Raw genomic sequence first — 25,000 nt, 5'->3', positions numbered from 1 at the left:
TTATATTTCACTTGTTGTCCTTCACCATTTCCCTAGAAAGAAAACAGCTTATTCTAGTGGAAATTTAAGTTTGGAGGTTTAGAGACGCACCGCACCGCACCGCATGTATGTCTAGTCATGAAACAAACAATTTAACCCTCCTGTTGTGTTCGTTTTATGTTTACTAGTTTTGTGTTCCCGGTCAAAAATGACCGCTGGATTATAACTTGTTATAAATCCATAGTAACACACATATTATCATCTAATGTTGTGATAGACCTTTGTATCAACTTGTATTCTATTGAATATAACCAGTTTTGTACTTCCATTTGCTATTTATGGCCTGCAGGTCTCACTGACCTGAGCTCATGCAAGTCAGAAAGGGGAAGATTCCAGTGGGGGCTGGCATAGAAGCAAAGAGGGGGAGTAAACGTGTGTTTGTGTGTGTTTAATTTACAGAAGCACATATACAGTCCATCTGATCAATAAGTATGTGCCTGGACTCAATTTTATACACTGACCATTTTCTCTCCCTTTCATTTCTAATGGCCGGTCATTTTTGACCAGAAATACACATGGGTGTTCTAAAGTTAAATAAAACACTCAAATTGTTATAAAAATTATCAAAATTTGTTTTGTGTGTTCAGATGCCCTGTGTTAACAAAGGCAAGGAGCCTCATGGTAGTCAGAAAAAGTTAACAATATTTTTGAGAGAAAAGATCGGTCACATTTGACCACAAACATAACAGGAGGGAATCATAAATTCTAAAGAAGGTGACTCATCCTTCCCACTAGGGAAGATTATAAAATGCCCCTTTAACAAGATCATCTCCTGACTGAAAAGATTATTATTGAATTTCTTCAATTCAATTCTTGAATTTCCCCTGGGGATCAATAAAGTATCTATCTATTAGTGCAGGGGTGGGCAAACTTTTTGGCTCAAGGGCCACATTGGGTTTTGAAAACTGGCCAGCTGGCAGCACAACAACACCCCCCCCCCACCCCCCCACCCCCCCTCCCACGACACACACATAAAAAAATACATTTATTATAGCCTATAATTTAGTATGAAAAGTATTTGTTTTAAAATATGAATTGCTTAAAACGTTTTGCCTATTTGATCTTCTGCCTCTCACAGTTTTTAAATTGGTCAGTAGTGGGAACTACTGTTGCCTTCAAAGTTTCTTATAAGAAGGAGATATCAATTATCAACAATGACAAGCGAGCTGGAACCTGCGGCTCTCTCTCCCCCTCCTGTGAGTGCAGACGCGTTCCCAATTAAATGGATCGCATAGCCTATAATGTTCACGTTAGATCTGCTGCAAAGGAGATAACTAAGAGTTAACTTAGTTTAACATGATGTTATCTCTATTTAACATGATGTTTTGACATTGACATTAATGTTCTCTAAGGACAGTGAAAAGCAGTTTAAAGCTAACCAACGTCGTCTCTATCGCAGGAAAAAAATAGCGAGCAGCCTGATAACCAAATGAAATGCTCGGCGGGCCGGATGCAAGTGCTTGGCGGGCCGCGGGCCGCAGTTTGCCCACCCCTGTATTAGTGCTACCTCTGGTGCCTTTATGTCTGTAATTCAATTGAGCAACAACAACAACTACACACCCAACTGCTGAAGATGTTTTTTGCCTATTCACCGATTCCCCTTTGGGGATGCTGCTCCCCAAATTGACAACAAGAAAAAAAAAACACATCCTGGGAGGGAAGTGCTCCTGCAGTGTAACAATCCAGTGAAAAACTATGAAATAAACACACTTCTTGGTCTATAATTCATTTGAGAATTGAGATACAAAGACTACATACAATATGACACAGGTTTCCAACTATGTGGACCCATTATCTAGTGTGTTTTATATCACAGATGACTTAAAAATGTTTCCCAATAAACTCATCTTAACAAGAGCAGTCAGGCAGACCCTCCCCTCGCCTGTGTAACGCAATATGGATCTAACTCCACTGCATTCTCAACTGGGTCTGGATATGATGCAGGAGGACTGAAATATGGAGACCCTCTGCCTTCAGTGGACAGTACTTTTGAAGTTCCGTGTGAACTTTGAACTCTTACACCTTAATCGTGTAAAGAAGGCATTTAGGAAGGGTATTTGAACCTTTGATAATAAGAGCGATTACAAGCTAAATATTACACTTTTTTCTTTACGATTTTGCTTTAATGGTTGCTGCTCTGTGGTTTGTGTTGGCAAATGAATCAAACATGTATAATTCAATTTATTGGCATGGGAGAATGACAGTGGTGCATTCATTGTTTTTCAAAAAGAAGCAGGCAGGAGGCATGACACACGCACACCTGCACACTCACTAGCCTGTTCCATCCAGAACGAATCCTCATGGATCCTCCACTTTGAGAAACAGCCATTGACTCAAGCCTCACAAGATTGCACCCACCCAGATCCCCCCTCCCCCCAAATACTCTGGGAAAAGTCACTGACAAGGTGACAGGTCTACATGGCTCACATACTTTTACACACACACACACACGCATATAGATGGACATATTGAGTCTAAATTTAAGTAATATTTTATGAAACAGTGTCTCCCCTGTTTAATAGACTTATGAGTTGATTTTCGACCACCTTTTCAATATGTAGCCTACATTACTGAAACATTGCATGAAATAACATACCAGAGACACTAACTAAATATCTAGGCCTAGTGTCATGCAGTTGGTAGCAACATCCATAGGTTAGACTTTTACAGGGCTTAAAGCAAGTAAACATTTTGTGTCTGAAGTTAGGATTAGATTAGTTAGGTTAGACATTTTTAGAGATCTCATAGTATGGGCTATGTGCAATATCTCAATGTTTCTCAAACTTTTTCAGACCAAGGACCACTTAACCAATAATAAAAATAAAAAAAACTCACAACCCACAATAGGCCTATTCAATGAACCACCTTGCTTATTGTCTTTGCATCTTGCTTAATGTGTCAGATGATTCATATGATTTAAACTGGCATAGCGTACATTAGGCAGTGTTGTAGAACTGTTTGGATTTACATACAAGTTTGTTCAATATTGCAAACAACTCATCTATTATATTTTACCACATCTACTTGCGGACCACTTGGGATAGCTTGCGGACCACACTTTGAGAAACACTGCACTAGTTTACTTGAAGTCGGCAAACCAGTTTCCTGTTTGTTGGCATTGCTGTCAACAAGCACCTGAACAGGAGTGCTTCAGTTGTACCAATCGTTCCCTCCTTTTTTGTGCAGCCGCTGCACGTAGACTGGCGTTTTTAGGAAAAAGGTGAAAGCTGAAATCACTTTTCTAACAACTTGAAGCTGAGCAGAGTGGGACACAGCAGTGCTCCTTAGAGCCGCCCACAGACATTAAGACTCACGTACATTGGATTTCTTACGTTTTGGTACAACTAAAGCTCTCATCTTCAGGTGCTTGTTGACAACCATGTCAACGAACAGGAAACTGGTTTGCCGACTTCAAGTAAGCTTGAAGCCCATAGCCTACTTTCAAATCTTTGCCCATGCCTGAAATCAGGCAGCTTTGATATATAATGCCCTTTGATTTAAGCTTTTTATGGCTGTTGTGAAGAAAAAGCTTAGACCAGTGGTTCTCAAATGGGGGTACGCGTACCCCTGGGGGTACGTGAAGGCACTCCAGGGGGTACGTGAGATTTAAAAATTTACATATATTTAAAAAGTAGAATCCATGCAAAAATACTTTAAAAACAATTATTTAATTAATATTTCAGGAAAATATAAGTTCATAAAATGAATTGAATATTTCAGTAGGCTATTCAATTTAATTATCCTAAAAACCCAGAGTCCCCCCCCATACCAGGATGGTTCGACCCAACCTGTTACATGCCACCCGCCATCACCTGTCAATCACTGTCAAAACTCAAATGATGGAGTCGTGGTTGAAGCGTAGCGGTAATTCTTGTGAAAACTTGTGATGGCACAGTGCTCTGTTTTATGTCTTTTTTTTCTCAACTAAAAATGCTTTGTGCTGGTTAGGGGGTACTTGGCTGAACATTTTTTTCACAGGGGGTACATCACTGAAAAAAGGTTGAGAACCACTGGCTTAGACTATTATGCCACCTGCCATAAATCACTTTGTAAAGGCAATGTCATTCTGTTCTTCTAAAAAGCCTGAACAGGTAACCATTTAGAGAAGAGACAATGGGACACTGGAACAGGCCTCAACTAAAAGTGCCTTGATTGCAGGACAGATGTGCTTTTTACCTAATTAGACCACAGGAAGTGACATCACTGAAGCCCCGCCAGCCAGTGCTAGCCATGTGACAGAAGCTATCCAAACACCAATCCATCGGTAATACAACTCAGAACATGCTAAAAGAGTCTTTGGCAAAACGTATGTCCTGAAAACAACAAGGATTTTGAGTGAGTTTCTGTACGTGAAAGTGGATAACAGAATTGTTTCAGGATACAGATTTATATAATTCAGTACTACATATGAAGATTTATTAGGGTGTTGGTTATTTTGGCAATAATTATCAGATCCACATCAACCAATGAAATACATCATAGTACATAGTACATTGTGGTACATAGTACATTATATCAATAAATATAACAGAATTGCATTGAATCTTACAACTGTGACACCAAACAACTGCTGTGCTGCAGATATTCAGTTATACACACACAATATTCTGGACTATTCTGTTGGGGTTTTCGCCTTGGACAAAGTGATCTCAGCAAAACTGTCCTTGAAGAAAGATAAAACGGGAGGTTTGTGTTTATTTGTACTTTGTTAGTATGGTGAAGTCCAAGTCGACATTAGAAGATTTTTTTGTATCTGGAAGGAGTCCATTCACTCATATACTTCTAGAGAAAATGTCTCAGATTATATTCATAATTCTACATTTTCAGTAAAAACACGTCACTGTAAGACAGTAATGACTTATTAAAAACACTAAAAAATTGAATATAATAATATCAACATATAACCGCTTACCAGGAAGCATAGAAACACAACAAATGGGTTAACTGAGTCCAACATTAGTATAGACCAACTTCACTGAGCCACCAAGAGCTCAAAATGATGCAGTACCAACTTGTGGTCACAAGGTGGCAGCAGTCTCTGTTTCAATCTCTTTCTCTCAGCTCTCCTAACAAGGCCACTTGCGTTAGTGATGGAGCCAGGAGACCTGAATCTAGTGTGAAAATGTAGAGGACCTGTCCGAGCGGCCATTTTGGGTGTAACAAGTTGTAAGTCAAACAGAAAACATACGTGCATAGAATAAGAACAAGAAAATGTTTGTGGTTGTACGTTGACCATTTCCTGTGAAAACAAATGATCACACAGTTGGGGGGGCTTCTCCACAAAGCACGATCCACAACGCAAAGATAGCAGCATCTTAAAGCTTGAGGGGGGATATCGACCCAATGTCTCACACATAACAACACTCACATTCATCCGTGACTAGAAAACGTCTCCATCATTACACCTGTCACAACACCTTGGGCCCTGACGCTTAGAACAGATGAAGGGTTCTCCATGTCACAGCGCCAGCTGAAAACAAAACAATCAGATCAGAATTAAAGCTCCTTAAAGCTGACCAACAGATATAAAAAAAAGAATAATAAAACAAAATGGTTAGCCACGTGTAAAAAAAAAGGCATGCTCAGAGAAAGCGCACTGGTGTCTCACTCAAAAATACACAACCTCAGATCAGCCCAGGATTTCGTGGGCACAGTATTCTCAAGTCTCTAACCCGATTCAAATGAACCGTCCTCCAGGTCACAAACATCTGACCCACCCTGGGCATCGAACTGCCCCTCAGAACTCTCCGGCGGTCTGCTCAGCCTTGCCCGCCTTGTCGTCCTGGCCCAGGGCCGGGGGACTGCTGCTGCCCTCCCTGAGGCCATGAGGTCCGCTCGGCCACAGCATGTCCACGCCAGGCGGCACGTCGTGACCCGCGGGCAGGGGCCCGCCGCCGCCACCACCCCCCCCGAGGTGCGTGGGCATGCATCGGTGGCTCTTGTAGGTGCCCAGGTGGCGGAAGCTGCGCCCGCACTGCTGGCAGCAGTAGGGGGTGGCGCCGCTGTGGATTCGCTGGTGCGTGTAGAGGTTGCCCAGCTCCTTAAAGCGGCGGCCACACTGTGGGCAGGCATAGGGGCTCTCACCTGTGTGTACCTGCGGAGTAAGAGGGACATTTGTTTGACCATTACTGTCCTCAATGCCAAGAAAAGTGACCAACTTAAAAAGCATTTGAAGGCCATCATCAAAGGGGCGTTCAAGTTCGGCAAACAGTGGCGAATATGTTTTTCTCTGAACAGTTAAATTTGGTGTAAACATTGCATTGTAACGGTAACACCTGTCCAGCTCACGTCCAGCTCCATCGGATGTTCGCCAAAAACAACCTCCTGAAATTGTTTGCGGGTGTTCGCAAATGTTCACCGAAAATTCAAGGCAAACAGAAAACTGTTTGCTGCAAATATTCGCCTACAGTATGTTTACGAATTTGAACGCCTCAGGTGTATGGCTCAGCCACCATAGAGCCATGTGATCCTAAAGTGACATTCATTATTATCAGCTATGGTGTGAGGGAGATATTTTGAGTGGGTTTAAGCAAATATCAACTGATACTATGGTAATGTGGCCTTATGCAAATGCAGTCTTCCCATCACTTACATCTCACCATTGACGTTTGGACATTCCAAGCAATTATGTCTTTAAAACGTTTACAAAACATCCTAATATTTTATCTTTTATTTTCCCCAAACATCCTGAAATGTGCTAAAAAATGCATTTGCCCAGTAATGCCCTCTAGAATATCCCCAAAACAAGACACCTGTGGTTAACTGCTGCCACTGAACAATGCTGCAGGCCTAGGCGACCTTAAAGGAATTATCCGGAGTAAAATGCACTTTAGATCAATTTACGGATGATTGGGAGTACATACGTTGAGTTGACATTAGTGTTAATTTTGTCACCTATTTTTAATTTAGTCTTAGTCTTAGTCTTGTGACGAAATGTCCTTTTTAGTCTTTGTCATATTTAGTCATTCAAATATCATTTTTGTTAGTCAAGTTTTAGTCGACTAAAAGTCTCGTCATTTTAGTCTAGTTTTAGTCAAATGAAAACTAAAGGTATCTTAGTCTTAGTCAGTTTTAGTCAAAACAGTTTAGTCTTTTTTTTATAACAAATTATTTCTGATTACCATTTGAGTCAAATAGTGTTTCACACATCTCAATTTTCCAACAATATTGTGTGTCCACAGAGCTATCACAATTTCGTCGCCGTTTAAAAAAAAAAAAAAACATAGTCCAGTCCATACAACTTCATTTCAATTTCAAAAGAAATACTGGACTACTGGACTGGATGTTTTTTATTTTTTTTAAACGGCGACGAAATTGTGAATTTCCAGAGCGTGTTACTTGGCAATCGACTCCTACGGACTTTCCCCTAAAGATGGCAGCAAAGATGGCAACAAAGATGGCAACATTTCCGGAAAGGTACTGGTTTGATGAAATTCATTCTGGACTCTCTATCAGACCACATAAAGACCTCGGGATACTTCGGTTTGGCTTTAGGGACCCTCTACTCACTACCACGTAAGTGTAATGTTGTTTGGAACTGTAGAAGAGGTATAAAAATAGCATTTTATAGCGGCTTTCTCAAAACACATCCGAATGACATGATTTTGATGTCAACTCAACGTGTGTACTCCCAATCATCCGTAAATTGATCTAAAGTGCATTTTACTCCGGATAATTCATTTAACCACTCAGTGGAGAGCCTGTGCAACTGGATGTTTCAAATTCATATTCATTCCACATGCTCCAATGCCTTAATACAAGCACAGGTGTAGAATAGTAATGAACAATGTGACAGAGCAGTAAGAGTGGAGAGCCCATGACTTTTGGTAATTAAAACTCTTTGACAGCCTTTGCTGAGTTTACAGCTCAGTCAACTTATAGGGCCTGTCCAAAACGGAGGGCAGATGCCTGGTGCCTCGCGGCTTTCAGCTGTCTAACAAGTCACTTGCCTTAGCAGGCCTTAGGGCAGCTGTGGCCTACTGGTTAGCGTTTCGGACTTGTAACCAGAGGGTTGCCGGTTCGAACCCCGACCAGTAGGAACAGCTGAGGTGCCCTTGAGAAAGGCACCTAACCCCCCACTGCTCCCCGAGCGCCGATGTAGCAGGCAGCTCACTGCATCGGGATTAGTGTGTGCTTCACCTCACTGTGTGTTGTTCACTGTATGCGGAGTATGTTTCACTAATTCACGGATTGGGATAAATGCAGAGACCAAATTTCCCTCATGGGATCAAAAGAGTATATATACTATACTTATACTATCAAGGTACCAACTACAAACTTTGTTTTGGACGGCCTTGCAAGATAGCAACACAGAACGCCATTGCCAGGATACCAGAAAGCAGAATAATGCAACAGTCGACTGCATCAACAGCTGCTCACAATTAAATAGAATTTTGGACATTGAAGGCAGTATGAAGAATACATGTACGCTGTGTCTTACGAAGGTGTCTTAGAAGGCAGCATTTTATAGAAATATTTCATTCGGACAGGTCCCGATGCCTCGCTGCCACCAAATGCTATTTTAGAAGGCAGCGTTTTCCCTGTTTCGGACACAGTCATAGACACTTGATCCTTAAACAGCATTCTCTTCATGGCATCATTCCAGCACACTTTCCACTGCTTTTTTATGCTTATGCTATGTGGAATGAGTACTGTAATAGCCAAGCGGGATAACCTACCCGTAGGTGTCGTTTAAGGCCGGATAGCACTGGGAAGCCTTTTCCACACTGGGGGCAGGGGAAGGGGCTCTGGGCTCCGCTGTGCCCCAGACGGTGGCTCTTGAGCCGGGCAGCGTGCCGGAAGCGCTCCCCGCACTCGGGGCAGACGAAGGGCTTCTCGCCCGTGTGGATGCGCAGGTGCTGACGCAGGTTGCCCAGGTAGTTGAAGTGGCGGCCACAGTCACCGCACTCGAAGCCGCCCTCCACCTTCCGCTCTCGAGGGCCCCCCTGGCGCAGCCCTGCGACCCCGACCCCAGCGACCCCGCCGGAGTGACCGGAGAGTCCCTGCCGCACGGCGTCACCGCCGCTGCTGCCGCCACTGCTGTTGCTGCTGCCGCCATCGGCCCGGGACGAGCTGCCGCCGGGGTTGAGGTGTAGTGACTCGGACGTTTCATTGTGGTGCATCACTTTTAAGTGCTCCTCCAGGAACAATGCGTCGGGGCAGAGGGTTCCGCAGAAAGAACATATGTAGGACTCCGATGTGAACTGCTGGCCTGAGTGTGGGGAGAGTTAGAGGAGGACAGGGCAGAAACACAGTGGACTAGTCAACTCGGCTGTAAAGTGTGTGGGCCACATGTTCACAGTGGGTGCAGAACACAATTGGACAACAACAAGGACTCAAGATACAGTCACTGTCCTGCTGCTTTAGACTTTAACAAATCAATCATGCTGCTCTGTACCATAACGGACAAACTCTTAAGATCTGACAGACACTACACCATGTGAAACTTGACCATATAAAATCAGCCAGCTAACCTATGCCAACCTATGCCAATGGCATGCCAACACTGGTTAACTAGGGCTATGTGCAGATGTAAGATGTTAGAAGCTGCTGGGTAATGATCAACTTGAGTACAAATGGCTCATCAATATACACTGGAAAAGTGACTGATTGACTTTTTCCTGAAATTATTTCCAGAGATGGCTCACAAATTTCCTCTTTTCAGGAGTCCCATCATGTCATCAGATGATAACACAATCAGGTGTTATGTATGGTATGGTATGTTTCTTGATTTGTTTCCTAAGAGCCAAGAAGGGACAGCTTTAATGAGCACAGTGTCTTACCAAAGATGGTGACTGGTGAATTTGTAACAGTTTACTGTACATCCCCAGCCATTTACCCCCTGCTTTACAGTTGTAATATTACAGAGTGCATCATAATTTCAACTCTGGATTCAGGACGAGTATTAATTCTGCACCAACTCACTAGGGTCCATGGGGTCGCCGTGGTCAGCCAGTGGACTTTCTCCCTCCTCTGTCGGTGAACCTTTCGGGTCAAGCGCGAACTCAGGTGTGTGGGCGTGGGAGGCGTCCTTGGCCGCATCATCCTGCTCTTCCTTCAACTCCTCTGATGTGGGGTCACCATCATACTTGGCATCACCAAAACCTGCAGAAAACAACAGTACTTGGGTAAGAAACTCAATTGGAGAATTCCAACTTCTGTCTGACTCATGTCCTTGACACATTCTGTTAGTACAACGTGACTCAAGAGACTAGATGCCTCTTCATGTGAGACATCCTCTCGTCACTTCACAAAGGCTATTAGACATACATACATACAATCACTGTGAATCAAAATGACTCATAAGTTGAACTCACTGATGGGAGGGATGCGTCGTGTATTTCTCAACTATGTGAGGTAATTTATGATATGATACCTTCCTTGACCAAGATCATCAGCAGAAAGCTTGATTTAGACAGAAATGAAAACAAAACAAAACATTACTTTTGATATCGGCCGGGTAGTCCTCCCCTGTCATCCATTCGTATTCGTATATCCGTTTACTGCCCGACGGCAACATGTTAAAGATGTCCTCCGATGCCGAATCGGTCTCCCCATCTCCAGGGCCTCCGCTACTAGTGCCGCTGTCCGTCCATGGATGAAGGGAGACCTGCTGAGAATCGTGACGAACCTCCCTATCGCAGCCGGACGTGGGCGCATTGTTCTGATCGATGTCAGGTTCAGCACCATTCCTTGAATTTTTATCTTTCATTAGGTAGTCACAAATCGCATTGATATTCTCTTTTTTGACTCCCGTGACGCCCGGCTTGACTTTCTTTGGGTCGTTGACACATTTATAGCCCGAATTGCAGTCTGGTTTCCTTATAGTCGCACCGCACTCTGTGGAACCAGGGAAATCATCTCTCCCGTCTCTCTCATCGCTCTCCAGTCGAGCTTTCAACAGCTCTATTTCGTCTGTTTTCTCTCGAAGTTCCATTTTGAGAACGCGGATCCTGACACTCACCATTTTTCGGATTTCCGACAACGCCGTCTCAAGAACAACTGTGATGTTCCTACCAAGATGCTCGGTGATCTCGCTCACCGAGCAAAGCAACTCTTCGTCGGCCTCATATTCGGAGAAATCCTCCTCGACTCGAGGAGCAGACCCTGTCATATCCATGAAAGTGTTGTGCAGAGTCGACGAAGGACTTGATTCGGGGAATCCGTGGCTCCTTTTGCGACTCATTGCACGAAGGGCACACGATTTGGGCTAGCAAGCTAGCTACTGTTTTGGATACTTGTGATGACAGACGAATGACTTGCTCGGGTACCGTAGAGTTTGTGTGTAAGACGACTCCCACAATAACGGTGTCATTTTATTTGTAGCGCCCTCTGTCATAACATCCAAGAAGCGATTTGTGTCCTTAGGATTAGGTTAGTCCGCCTCATGGATTTTTCATGGTCAGATTTACAAATAATGAAAGACAAAAGCGATAGGCCTACACGACAGTAGCCTATAAATCATGTGAGGAAAAAATATCTGCGGTTGGCTAATTCTGCAAAAACATTCAATGAAATAACAGTATGTTTTGGTAGTAGACTTTCGGTTTTCGGTTTTCGGTTTTCGGTTTATGTCCACAAGGTGGCGGTACGCTATTCATTTAAAATAGGGCCTAATATCTTACGATACTGCGTTGAAATGTCAGTTTACAGACCAGAGTTTATTGTGGGCCTAGGCACTTAGCCTTTTCATTTTTTGTTTTATTTATCGGGCGTGAGAAAGTAGGCTATGACTACACTTCATTTCATTATTATGGTCAACCTCTGCAGTTAGGCAATATTTTTTGTTAATATATTTTTATTGCTTTCACATAAAAAAAAAAACAAATTACACACCAAACCGCAATGCATAATGTAAAATGTAAACAAAAACAAAACAAAATGGGGGGGGGGGGGGGGGGGGGGGGTTACACTTGCAGTGCTGGCTGAGATAGTTAGGCAATATTTTTATTAATTATTTAAAGAATGCTGCAAAGCTGTTTCGTGCAGTTCCATTCATTCAAGCAGTTAATATTACTCAGTGCATGCGAAATAAATTAGGACCACGAGCCTGTATTATTCTATTCCTATGAGTGAATGCTAAATTGGGCGTTCTTTTGTGTAGCTAAACATCAAAGAGGCACTAGGGTGCTTTGTGGAAACATATCTGATCATAAGGGAATCTTCTAGGCCTACTCTTTATATTTGACCCCTCAATGCAGTCTAAGTTACAGTTACTGTCTGAATTTAGAAGAAAAGCATAATTATGCTTTTGAAGTGGTTAAATGCTTCCTGGAATCAATCTTTTTCGAAATCTAAGATGGATAAAGAAATTAACCCTATATATATATAGTATTACTCCTGTAGCAACATACAGTATGAATGACTTTCCATTCATTGTAGGCCTGCTGTGGGTCTCTCCATAAATGTGAGCCATGTATAGGTCACTGAATCTGTCAGGTGATCGAAGGGCACGGGACAGGCTGCCATCTGTCCTTCCATACCACTCTGAAATAGCCACAGAGGTGATGTAAGGTCTGGGCCTCGTCCATAAAACAAGCGGTGCCCAGGATAGAAGCCTGCCTGTATATGCACTATATGAAGACCCAGATGCATGTATCAGCATGCATTCATTAAATAAACATTCATGAATATTCATTTTGGGACTAGCTCGTTAATTCAGTATCTTGTTAGAGGACTGAGTTGCGCTTAACAGTCAGTGGACTGACTGTTAGAGTCTGTTTTGCCCATCTGAGGCCATGCTGTGCTGTCTTGAGGTATTAACATTCACCAGCATCACACTCCATGCACACTCCACACAACACAAACTCCAATAATTCATTGTTTTCACTAATGAAGACAATCATTTCCTTACTAATTATCTTTCTATTCATTCTTTTTTCATTCACTTCTGAATGTATGCCAATATCATTACTTTGGTTCCATATTGTACTCAGTGTTCCTCCTTTATTGGTATTGACAGACTCCACACTTCACACATAGTCTGTCTTACTGGTTAACTTTCCTTTGGGGGAATTTGAAAGTCGGCATATCAGGCAGAAGTCAGTGGGTAGCTTGATGCAATGGAGCGAGAATGACAGAGAGAATGACATGGCTGCTGTGGGAGGGATGTGCGTGTTAACTGTGAGACTGCAGTCACTGTGGAGACTTTCTGACTCATATGGTGATTATGCAGGGCCACAGCTTTCAACATGCTCCGACAACATCAAAAGATACCTCTACAGCGCTGTGTCCAACGCACTGCACCTTAAGAAGATGTAGCATTATGCACTTTCCCGTTTTACTGCATTTATGGAGAATCTCATCAAGTGGTGAGGAAGGACATGAAAAGGATCCTGCAAATCGTGGTGCATGAACGACCGAATTAAGATTAAGATTATGCAACAATAGTTTATTAAAACAGAAACACTTCACCAGGAATAGGTTTTTTAACCTTTAAAAAGGATGTCACACATGAATGCTCAATCCCCCCAGGCACCACTGATGTGATGCCCATAGTGACCCCGAGTTTCTTTTAATCATCGCATGACCTCCTGGTAATTTCACATCTTCCTAATCTTCCGCTAAACAAATCTTCCCCCTGCTCAGCACAGTAACCCAATTCAGGCTCAGCGGGAGCTATTCGGTGCGGCCTGATAACTAGGAAGCGCTTTAATATTTCATACAGCTGTGGGCCAATGGGCCCCCATGATTGGAACTCACAAACACGTTCATGGCTTATGTGCAAACACCTAAAACCTATTGCTACTCCTACAAAGTCTTATAATATACCTTTTGTTGTCTGGTCAATTGGATGGTCAACAGAGTCAAATTCAGAAGACCTTCTTAAGATAGACTGGAGATAGTTTTGCGTGTGTGTGTGTGTGTGTGTGTGTGTGTGTGTGTGTGTGTGTGTGTGTGTGTGTGTGTGTGTGTGTGTCTATGTGTGTCTGTTTGTGTAAAGGGTGGGCTACCCTAAAATGACACTGTATTTTTTCTCTGTGAAATTGGGCGAGGCAGTGTCCATGAAAGGCCAACATCCATAAAAATGATGTAAGAAGGGATAGGCTAGATTTAGTTTGGGTTCCAACCCCCCAAGTACTAGTAAGTTAAGCAATTACATGTAGAACTACATGCATCTCCTGCAAAAAGAGACAGATAGACAGGCAGACAGCTTATGGAAATGGGAATTCCCAAGGTATTTTGTTCTGAATAAACACTAACTTGACTCATCAAAGTCCACCAAATATCTCAACATTATTCAGAAGAATAGCTAGTGGCCCACCATCAAGGAAACTCATTGAGAAGGAGGAGGCAGCTGTTGTGAATGTCTCTGGCTCCTGCACTCAGGAGTGAAGGTGACTTGTGTGAGAGTGACAGGCTGGCCTGCTCCTGTGACAGACACAAGGGCATTCTTCCACTGTGGAACAATACAGAAAAACACCCACCCACACCCATACTGTAATGTCACTGACACTGACACACACACACACACACACACACACACACACACACACACACACACACACACACAAACACACATAGTTACTAGCACTAACAGACTTACAGTGTTCCTTGCTCAGGCTGACAGACAAACACACACACACACAGACACACACATACACACACACATACACACACAGGAAGTGGGTATATATGTGCTCTCTGGCACACGCTCAGACCACTGCTGTCCTTACCAATGTGCCAATCATTATTCAGGTACCGACTGGAAACTCTACATTCCATAGAGTTCAACAATGTTATGCATAACCCATAACCCGATATACCATCCACACATTGACGTCACTCTGATTTCAAACTGTATTACTGCTTCATAGAAGATAGCACTAACAATGATACGATTATTAAACAAGACAGTATTCTATATGTTCCATTGTGTTTATAATGCTTAATCTATTCTGTCCACTCTTCAGATTGGCTGACTATATCATGTAAAAGGCTTTATTAAGGACACTGACACAATCTTGACCACACACAATGTACATTGCCCTAATTCAAGCTAAATTTACTGCCTGTTATGATGCCAATGTATGGGAGCCATAAAACATACATGGCATTGTATAGCCCTGCAGGGGGCATTTCAGTCTCCGACAGATATCTCTGGATTTAGAACAGGTGATGATTAGTATTAATGGTGTCTAACATACAGGCCATTGCCTTTCCAGTGTATTCCATACCATTAAAGGCAGTCATAGATAATCGCACCTTTTTGGCATAGCACACACTATCCCTATACCATAAAGTACTGTATAGCTTCCTTTACAGTGATTACAAACTTTGTATTAAATGTTTATGAGAACTTTCTAATGTGTCAAGTAATGTATTTATGATTTTGTGTGTGTTTGTGTGTGTGTGTGTGTGTGTGTGTGTGTGTGTGTGCGTGTGTGTGTGTCGTGTGTATGTGTGTGTGTGCGTATGTGTGTGTGTGTGTGTGTGTGTGTGTGTGTGTGTGTGTGTGTGTGTGTGTGTGTGTGTGTGACATGTCTTTCTATCAATACCTAAGAGCTTCAGGAATGACATGATGTCTTCCCAATGGATACAAAGAGGCTTTATTTCCTAGTACTCTCTCTCGCCCCCTCTTTATGTGTAAGTTTGTGTGGGTGTGTGTGTGGTGGGTGGGGTGGGGTAGGGTGTGTAGTTAGTGTGTGTTTAGTTGTTTAAGCATGTGTCTGTATTTTTTATTGTGTGTTTTTTATGCTTGTGTAGTAAGCCAAACAAAACATGTTGCATGTAATGCTGTTTATGACCTGACCTGTATTCTAATTGTGTGTGTGTGTGTGTGTGTGTGTGTGTGTGTGTGTGTGTGTGTGTGTGTGTGTGTGTGTGTAGTTCAGTAACCTGATGCAGAAAGGGAAGCTGGTTAATTGCCAGCTCCATCCACAATGATATATTAGCTATTACATTCAGCCTGTTCATGCAATTCAGTCAATTCCATTCAATCCAATACTGAAATGTTGTTGTGTTTGACTAGAGCTTTAAACTGATATTGTTACAAATACAGCTGTTTGACTGAGGCACTGCATGCATGCCATGCGATGTTGATGAATGTTCTCAGATTTGAAATGAGACATTATGCATCCTGGTGATGGGTTCAATAGCCATAGAGCAGGCTCTCTTTCAGACATGTCTTTCTGTCAATAGTTTAGAGCTTCAGGAATGGCATGATGTCTTCCCTCTGGTTAAAAAGCGGCTTTATTTCCTCTCTCTCTTCCGCTCTGTATGTGTGTGTGTATGTGTGTGTGTGTGTGTGTGTGTGAGGGGGGTGATAGGGTTGGGGGGGGGGGGGTGTAAACAACACAAAATGTGGCTGTGTATGCGCTTGTTTATGAGCTGTATTCTAATAATGTGTGTGTGTTTTGTATATGTGTGTGTGTGTGTGTATTTGTGCACGTATGTGTGTGTGTGTGTGTGTGTGTGTGTGTGTGTTTTGTATATGTGTGTGTGTGTGTGTGTTTGTGCACGTTCCTGTGTGTCGGCATGACTCAGATCTTGGAGCTTGACAGGGGAAGTGTTGCCACGGGCTCACATAGACTTGACAGGGCTGCCAGCACAACATGCCTTCTCCTCTGCTGAACAAGAAGACCCATTTGTGGGAACAAAATTTTCTCAAACAAGCTCCACCATGGACGTCACAGAGCAGACTCACTCTTTCCACTCCCTGATGTCGCTGTGTCCTGTCCAGCTCCCTCAGGTATGGGGACAGTGCCCGTCTTTCTTGTTCATTGTTTGCTTTCCTGGAACACGGCCACTATGTTCGTTCTTCCCTCTATCTGACATAAGGCCCTAATTGAATGCACAGGCAATGGTCACTTTGGTCAGGCAATGGTCACTTTGGTCAGGCAATGAGCAAAGTGTCCTGTGCATTGAACTAGTGATTATATGGAAGAATTGAGCTCACTGATGTCTGCACTAGGATCTAGCTGGTGTTTGACTCATGGTACTTTCTCTCTCCCTTCCTCTCTCTCTCTCTCCCTGTCCTACTATCTCAGCTCCATCTCTGAAAGGCATTCTGGGATAAATCACCCCCCCCCCCTCTCTCCCATAGCCCAGCACTAAATGAAGACCTGATTCACTCCACCCAACTCAGCCCAGTTTCTCTGCATGGCAGCACCGTGCGTTCCTCTGCCTACTCAGCCGTCAGGGTGGAGGGGTGCATTACTGCAAACAGTGGTGGGGACGGAGTTCAGGAAGTGAGAAGCGTCAGAATTTGAACACCTCTCTTACTGTGACAGTGAAGCAAAAACCACATTTTACTACATGCAACCAAAAATAGCCTAGCGCACCAAAATGAAAATATATATATTTCCACCCCTCTTGGGTATGACCCTGTATCATCAAAGGTTGGATCATGGCATTTTAATTGAAGGTATTAAACCTAAATATGCCTGAACTTACCACTGTTTCGCCATCTTAGGCTTGTGGATGTCCTACATACTTTGTCCACATATTACAACATTGAGGTCACTTCTAGAATGGGGTTTGGATGCTGAGAATATGACAGCAAAATCAACTGGCTCTATGCGTGGGTGTGGCAAAAATATGGAAGCGTTTTTGAGTCTGAACATTCCGTCTTGGTTAAATTACACATCGGCTTGACCAAGCAAGGAATTAATAGTGTAACGCCTGTCACAAGAATATATCTCTCTCATATGACCACCTCCTTCAGCAGCATGCAGTATAATGTATGTGTATGCGTGCATATGCATACATACATAAAGTAATACATACAGTATTTGTCATTTCTATCAAGTTGCAACTGAAGTGCTGTGTATCTACGTCTCAGACAGGTAATCCAGAGGTGTCTTGGTGGCAGGTGGGTCTCTTCTCCAGGCCTCCGTGTGAAATGTGAGAAGTGCATTTGCATGTGTGTGTCTGTGGGCTGCTGCCACTGATGCCTCCCTGGAGACACACACACACACACACACACACACACACACACACATTCACAATCAGGCCCATTTCTGTCACCTATGATCTGCTGGATCCGCCTAGTAAAGGCACAATGGGTCAGTGCATGCATGGCATATACACACACACACACATATGCGCATGCGCAAAATACTCTCCCTCACACACACACACACACACACACACACACACCCCTCCGGCCCACTGTATCTGAACTGGCGTGGAAGGGACTGAGGCATCCTCAGAGTGATGCTCGGTGACAGGTGAACTGAGTCACTCCACTGCTCAGTAAAAATAGCCCACTGTGCCTTCTCAGCCTGGGAACCTGCATCACACACCGCCATCGTCGCCGCATCACACACACACACACACACACACACATACGTTTTTACGTATATGGATGCATGCTCAATTGCTCATACACCTGGCTCCACACATGCAAACACACAAATCACATATGCATCCATATTCTTGTGCTCCCAGGCATATAGACGTGTTATGATGTCCATGTCCACTACATAAGATACATACCCAAGTATAGACCCATCTGCATGCATGTACAGTATAGAAAGAGGGATCCACATACAACATTCTGTAATGTGCAATGCATGATGTGGATGTCTGATGCAGTGAGAGATGGCAGTGATTGGAATAGTATTTTAGTGGCAATGTTAGCGATTAGGCTGTTGGGCACTGGAAGGCAAACATGTGGAGATGTGGAGAGAGAAGGGCACCAATAGGCAGACCGTAGGACAAATGGACCCAGCACAAGACAAACAGGGAGGGCCAGTGTGTGTCCAGCTGACTGTACCCTATGCCCACAGTGAGGCCAGGGGCTCGTCCATCTCCTCTCCCTGCCAGATTGATGTCATTACAGCAGCACTGCCCTCATCCACGGCACCGAGCTGATCAAATCAGCCCTGCCCACACCCATGGCTGCAGAGGGTAAACAATTTGTTCATAATGCCCATGGTCTTATTTGATTCTCTGTTTTCTTGTCTGATATGTGCATGCAGATAATGTTGAGAAAGGGACTGTTATTCACAGGTTTATGAATTGAGAAAAAATAGCCAATTCTGTGAAATTGGTAGACCCCAAAAGTTTGTGTTCAGTCAGCAACACTTTGCACTTCTAATGAAATGGTGACAAAGGCATCAACATATTTTGTCTACACCCAAGATCATGAAGAATCTATGAATGATGCCAAGTCGTGTTTAGAGGATTGACAGAAACTGAGCCTCAAATCTCAAATATACAATTGCACCGTCCACTATGTTCCTCTATATAAAGCAATGCGTCATGTCCCCCCCAGACATGGGACAGTGTGTGGACAGGGCGACACAGGGGTGGGATTGTTCCAGTGGAACACAAACATCCCTTCAGGGAACAGGATGAGGCAGACGCAGCCTGACATGAGAGAAAAAACAACAACAAGGGTGATGAGTTTGCTGTCAGCTACATGAGTTTGCTTTTGGGAACACTTTCCCTGTCCTCACATTTTGCTGTTAGACCCTTTGCCCTGGAATTGGTCTGGGAATGACGAGCAAAGATTGTGGTTAGTTTTGATCTCAGAGACAGAAAAAGTAGAATACACTTGCAAATGTAGTGTCCATGGTTCTGTATATATAAAAATGCAAAACTATGCACTGTATCATTTAGAATACAGAAGTAGGGATTTGAGGATAGAGGAGTCTGTCCCTAAAGCACTACCTATGGAGCAGCATGACTGGGAGGAAAACAGAGTTTGCTTGCTGAGCCTGGGTTGCCATGGGGACACCCATTAGGGAGGGCCAGGTCCTTGGTGATGCTCCCATAGCTACAGTGATGATGTGATATAATTCTAATGTGATTTTTCATGGGAGGTGACGTTCCCCAAAGCACTAACTTCATCACTCATTCAACACATATGGACTGAGAAACACTTCTGTATATGAACACAGAGTAACGGTTGAATAGCATTGGCACGGTGATGTTCAGTGTCATGTTCACAGCAGCAGTGCAATGAACAACCTACTCCAAACATATGTGGTACATGAATGCAAATCTACTACATCAATCTATGTGATGTGGGGAAAAAACTGAAACAATGTTTTGTCAGTGTGTTTTCTTTATGTGCAGCGGGACTAGTTCCATCCATCTCAATTACCATAAATAGGAGAGATGTCACTTCCCCCTCCCCTCCCCTTTGTCTGGGTGAGTGTGCTGGGCTGTCTCAGATGGTGATGGGGCCCCAACCCCCCAGTCTGGATCCCGGTATACCTTCCTCTATCCTGGACCAATCATTTATCACCTGCACTGACCCACCCTGCCCCCTGCTGCATCCGTCCTGCACCCCTCTTTAATAGGGATGGGTGAGAGAGGCCTCTTCATCCCTTCCCCCTTTCCTCTTCCTCAGCGTATGGATGAGTTTTTCTTTTCTAATAGTAAAAAAGTAATAATTCATGTTTGTAAGATATTGTCCCCTTGTCATGACTTTTTATTCACATTGCCTGGTGCGTTGATTCAGATTGATGCATTAGGTTGATTGTGATACTGTTGAATTGGGGCTTCTCAAATTAAGGGGACACTGCGCGATAGCAAATAACCTACGGGTGTGCAAAGGGAGACGCCCCCCTCTTCTGGGAATTCTCCACAGTGACGTCAGTGGAGCAGGAGCGCAGCCTAGGAATAGGATGTCCTCCAGAAGTTGGAACAGTCGCTTGGTCGGAGCACTGGCGCGGCTGTTTTCTCCGTCTGCTAGCGGTGCAGACTCGGCTGCCTTGTTCGTGCCCTCCTCGCCCCACCAGATAGCCTGTGATCTGTGACCCACACAACTCAAAGGCATCCAACCCTTTTGGCTGATATTTCCGTCTATGGCGCGACTGAAATGGGTCAAGTTCAAAATAATTACGCATGTGACCATTGCACTCTCTAGGTATTTTACTAATATGTGTAGGGGTCAGTGTTGACATGAAACTAATCCGAATATGGTTTCGATAGGTGCAGGCTTATTTGACAACTGGAGTGACATGGCATCACTTGAAATATGAACGCTGACCCTACAGCCACATCATTCACAGCAAAAGCAAAAGACATTTTTTCTTTCAATTCGACTTGTGTGCAGCAAGGGCATTATTCATCCATTCTGTAGAATATTATAAATATTGATTTGTTAAGCAATGGCGGTCGGCGCATTACCCACGCAAATGCCATTCGGGTTTCAGTCACACACATGTGACAGCTCCGTGTGAGCGCACAGCTCTACCTTGATGCTCACGTCCTGGTGACCGACCGTAGTAGTACTGCAGAGAGCGGGAGAGGGAGCGAAATAGGAGAGAGGGCGGAGAGAGGGAGATAGAGAGAGGGACAGCGTGAGGGGGAGTTGCAGGCACAGACACCTTCGATCTTCCACTAAAGAGCGACAGGCAGCAGCGGCGACAATTTCACGCGCGCCGGACGTCCACAGACACTCATTCGCTCATTTCTACGCCGGGATCGGTTTGGAGGTCAGTCATTCACAGCCGGGAGACACTAGTGGTGCAGCGACGAACAGGACGGATGATTCTCGAACTTGGATACTAAGACTGAGCTATTTAACACTCTGAATTAAGCGTTTGGCCCGGCAAGGTCGCACTTTCGCCACCGTCACTGCAGCTGACAACTGACTGAATGTTGAGCAAAACCAAAACAAGCGTGAACCGCTACGGGACTGCTTGACTTACGAACATGGCTTCTCCCATCTACCCATCGTCCGAAGGAGGAACCCCATCTCCAACTACAAATGAAGATCCAGCTCGACAGGTGAGAGAAACCAATCGATTCTGTGCCATGTTTGAGCAACACGGACTGGGGTACCATGTAAACTACTAGCCCAGGTGCCAAATACGAAGGTGACATCAATTGAGCACCGTTCTACTCTTATGGGGACGTGCTGGAAGAGGTGAATGCGTCTCCCTGGTTACCAATTTGTTAAGGTGCATTTCGCATCAACGCAGCATCAGTTGTTTTCAAAAAGCAAAGTTTAGGTTTTCCTCTAACAGTCCTTTGTGTTATCTGTGTCCTGACACACCAATGCCCCCACAGGTAAAATGCAAGTCTCCACAGGGACGCGTAGTGAGAGACAAGCAAGCATCGCAAAATATCTGCACTGACTTGTCGTCCCTATGGGACATCAGCAACGGATAGTATGTGCGTTTTTGTAGATAAAGCCAAGGCTTGCTTACGGCTAATCCGCCCCAATTCTCTGGAAAAGAGGGTGCGCGAAATCCGTCATTTTTACTTCCACGATTATGAATCAAGTGGTCAGTTTGTTGAGTGTTACTTCTTTCATAACACGGCGCACTGCCCACCCAAGAGCTTTGGCATTGATTGCAGGAATTGCTTCATGGCACCGTGTAGCACCGTAACTGGACGTCCCGCCTGGACCATGGTATAGACTGTATTGACTCCTCTGTTTAAAATAAGGCTGGTCGGGCGTTGTGGTTTTGCATAATGCTTTACTGACCTGACATTGTGTATTGAATTCAAATTATTATATAATTAATTTTGCATGTAGAATATACTATAGATAGGACAATTCATAACTGTAAAACATGTCTAATTGTACATTATCTTAGTAGTTTGCTTTGGGGTTTTAATTGAAATGGACATGCAGACATAAGGATTGATAGCTGTGGATTGATAGCTGTGTTTAGGGGTAATGTATTCAAGCATAATGAAAGTCCTTGTGTGATATGGTCTGTTACCATTTGGTGCGGTGTCCAAGCCCAGGCGGCTGCCCAGTCCCCATGCAGGCCTGTCCCACCAGAGGCTGCTCAGCGGAAACACACCCCTCACTGGCACGGCACACTTCAGCCGTCTGTCAGAAATATGACACTGCCATCCTCCCTCTCTCTCTCTCTCTCTCTCTCTCTCTCTCTCTGTCACTCTATCCATATCTGTGTATTTGTAAGGAATTGGGAACAAATTGCGAGCACACACACACACACACACACACACACACACACACACACACACACACACACACACAAACACAAACACAAGCACCTGTTCTGCTGAGAGGTCATTTGTTTCCCCAACCCCTCAATAATAGCATCACATAGACTTTTATGAATAGAACTGAATGAAAAAAAATATTCAATAAAAAATAATGTAACCTTTTTTCCTGTCCATATCAACCAAATGGGTCAGTCATTGATCAATCAAGGGGGTGTGCCATAGTGTTATTGGGCTGAGTCTGGGTGCTGTAAGAACAGGGCCGAGGGCTGTGGATATGACGGCTAGGCGGTCAGATGGGCGGAGGGAGGACAGAGAAGATAACAGGCAGTTTGTCACCAGCACAGGCCCTGCAGAGGACATCTGCTGCTTGTTCCGGCCAGGAGAAGGTCAGACTCCCTCAAAATGGGCACCAGCAGCGAGAGAAAGAGAGGGAGGTGTGTGTGTGTGTGTGTGTGTGTATGTGGAGATGGGGGGGGGGGGGGGTCGAAGACCAAGAACCACAGGAGGAGATTGGCTTATTCTGGAAATGATAGGTGATGTTTCCTATGGTGTAATGGAAGATGATGAAGGGAATGAGATATGTAGGTAGACAGAGAGAGAAAGAGAGAGAGAGAGAGAGAGAGAGAAATGATAATCTGTCCCTATGACATAGAGCAGAAGTATCTGTCTCCTGTGATGGATACAGGAGCAAACACCAATGAAGGGAAGGCAGGAAGGAGGGAAGGCAGGAAGGAGGGAGAGAGTAGAGAGTGATGCACAGGAGGAGTAGGGGCGGGGACAGGAGACACACAAAACACAGTGAGTGATGGAGTAGGAGAGAGAATGAAAGAATGAGAAAGGGAATGAGAGGGAGAGAGAGAGGGAGGATTAGAGAATCAGAGAGAGACTGGAGAGGTAGAGTCCAGCCCCTTCTCTCTCTCTAACTCTGCGTTGTGGTGAGAGACCAGCCTCTGTGACTCACCATGCCATGTGGAAATGCATGTGGCATCTAACGCATGCCTCTGCGTATGGAATGCAAACTATGCCGACTATCAGCACCATTCCCCCAAACAGCCCAAACATTTGGGAGACAAACGGTCCAAACCTGACAATGACAACAACCCATCTCCTTTGAGCAAAATGGCACACGACCTGTAACTGCTTTGATGCTGAAATCATTTTCATTCAACGTGATCTCAGATCTCAAATCACAGCCCTGCATTGGCTCAGCAGTGTTATTTGAGCAATGAGGGCCAAAGCATCAGCCTGTAGCAGCGTCGTCACACTTCATAGCGTTGGTTGCAGTGTCAGTGTGGCCTCACAAGACTGACCAGAGGGCTGCTGATCAGGCGCATGGGAACGTGTGTAAACAGGGTCAGAGTGACCAGAGGAGTTGCGGCCACTTTTGGACTCCGAAATGGATGAGCCGCCCGCCCATGCTGCAGGACTGTAATGGTGTAGAGCACCAGTGTGATTTAAGATCTTCTCTCCTTCCTCCCCTCCCCTCTCTTTCACTGTCTTTGCTCCTTCTCTCTTTTTTCATCATCTATCTTTCCCTCTCATCCTTTCTGATTCTCACACTGCTCTCTCACTCTCTCTCTCTTTCTCCGTGCCTCTTCCACCTCTTTTATTTTGCTCAGTCATGCTTCCTTCTGCAGTCTGTTCGCATTCAGGTTCAAGCGCCCTGGAGCCAGAAAGAGGTAGTCAGTATGTGTGTGTGTGTGTGTGTGTGTGTGTGTGTGTGTGTGTGTGTGTGTGTGTGTGTGTGTGTGTGTGTGTGTGTGTGTGTAGAGTGTGTTTGTATGCGTATGACAGATGACATTTGTGTGGCTTATTAGAATGTATATTTTTGTGGTTTGTGGTATCTGTGTGTGTGTGTGTGTGTGTGTGTGTGTGTGTGTGTGTGTGTGTGTGTGTGCGCTGAGAGTGGTCCAACCCTTTGGCAGCATGATGAGCTGGAATTTGTTTATTTAAGACAAAATGGGGAATGGGGGGAAATGTAGAAAAATGTGTTGCTCTCTGTCCATGGTTCATAAGTGGAGTGCTTGTGGTCGGGGCTTTTCTGGTTGGAGTGGCCTTTTGCTCAGGGCTGCAGACC

At 44.3% G+C, this 25,000-nt stretch overlaps 2 protein-coding genes across 2 annotated transcripts in view; one reads left to right on the top strand and one right to left on the bottom strand.

The window, feature by feature from the left end:
- Window positions 1–4,430: 4,430 nt before the first annotated feature.
- Window positions 4,431–11,275, bottom strand: znf16l (zinc finger protein 16 like). The gene is made up of 4 exons (XM_076289440.1): window positions 10,483–11,275; window positions 9,964–10,143; window positions 8,718–9,250; window positions 4,431–6,133 (listed from the first exon to the last, which is right to left on the bottom strand). The coding sequence occupies exons 1-4, from the start codon at window positions 11,222–11,224 to the stop codon at window positions 5,777–5,779; spliced, it is 1,812 nt and encodes a 603-aa protein (XP_076145555.1). The 5' UTR covers window positions 11,225–11,275; the 3' UTR covers window positions 4,431–5,776.
- A 9,567-nt stretch (window positions 11,276–20,842) lies between these two features.
- ank2b (ankyrin 2b, neuronal) overlaps window positions 20,843–25,000 on the top strand; it is a 174,949-nt gene continuing 170,791 nt past the window's right edge. The window contains exon 1 of the mRNA XM_076289428.1: window positions 20,843–21,726. Coding sequence (XP_076145543.1) covers window positions 21,652–21,726 — 75 coding nt within the window. The 5' untranslated portion in view covers window positions 20,843–21,651. The remainder of the gene's footprint in view (window positions 21,727–25,000) is intronic.

This window comes from Alosa pseudoharengus, unplaced genomic scaffold (genome assembly GCF_046254945.1).
Source record: "Alosa pseudoharengus isolate Yale_2024_CS ecotype anadromous, Long Island Sound unplaced genomic scaffold, YU_APseudo_1.1 YU_APseudo_1.1_scf_17, whole genome shotgun sequence".
Classification (NCBI taxonomy): domain Eukaryota; kingdom Metazoa; phylum Chordata; class Actinopteri; order Clupeiformes; family Clupeidae; genus Alosa; species Alosa pseudoharengus.
The sequence above is the reverse complement of the archived record's forward strand: the minus strand, read 5'-3'. Positions and strand labels throughout refer to the sequence as shown.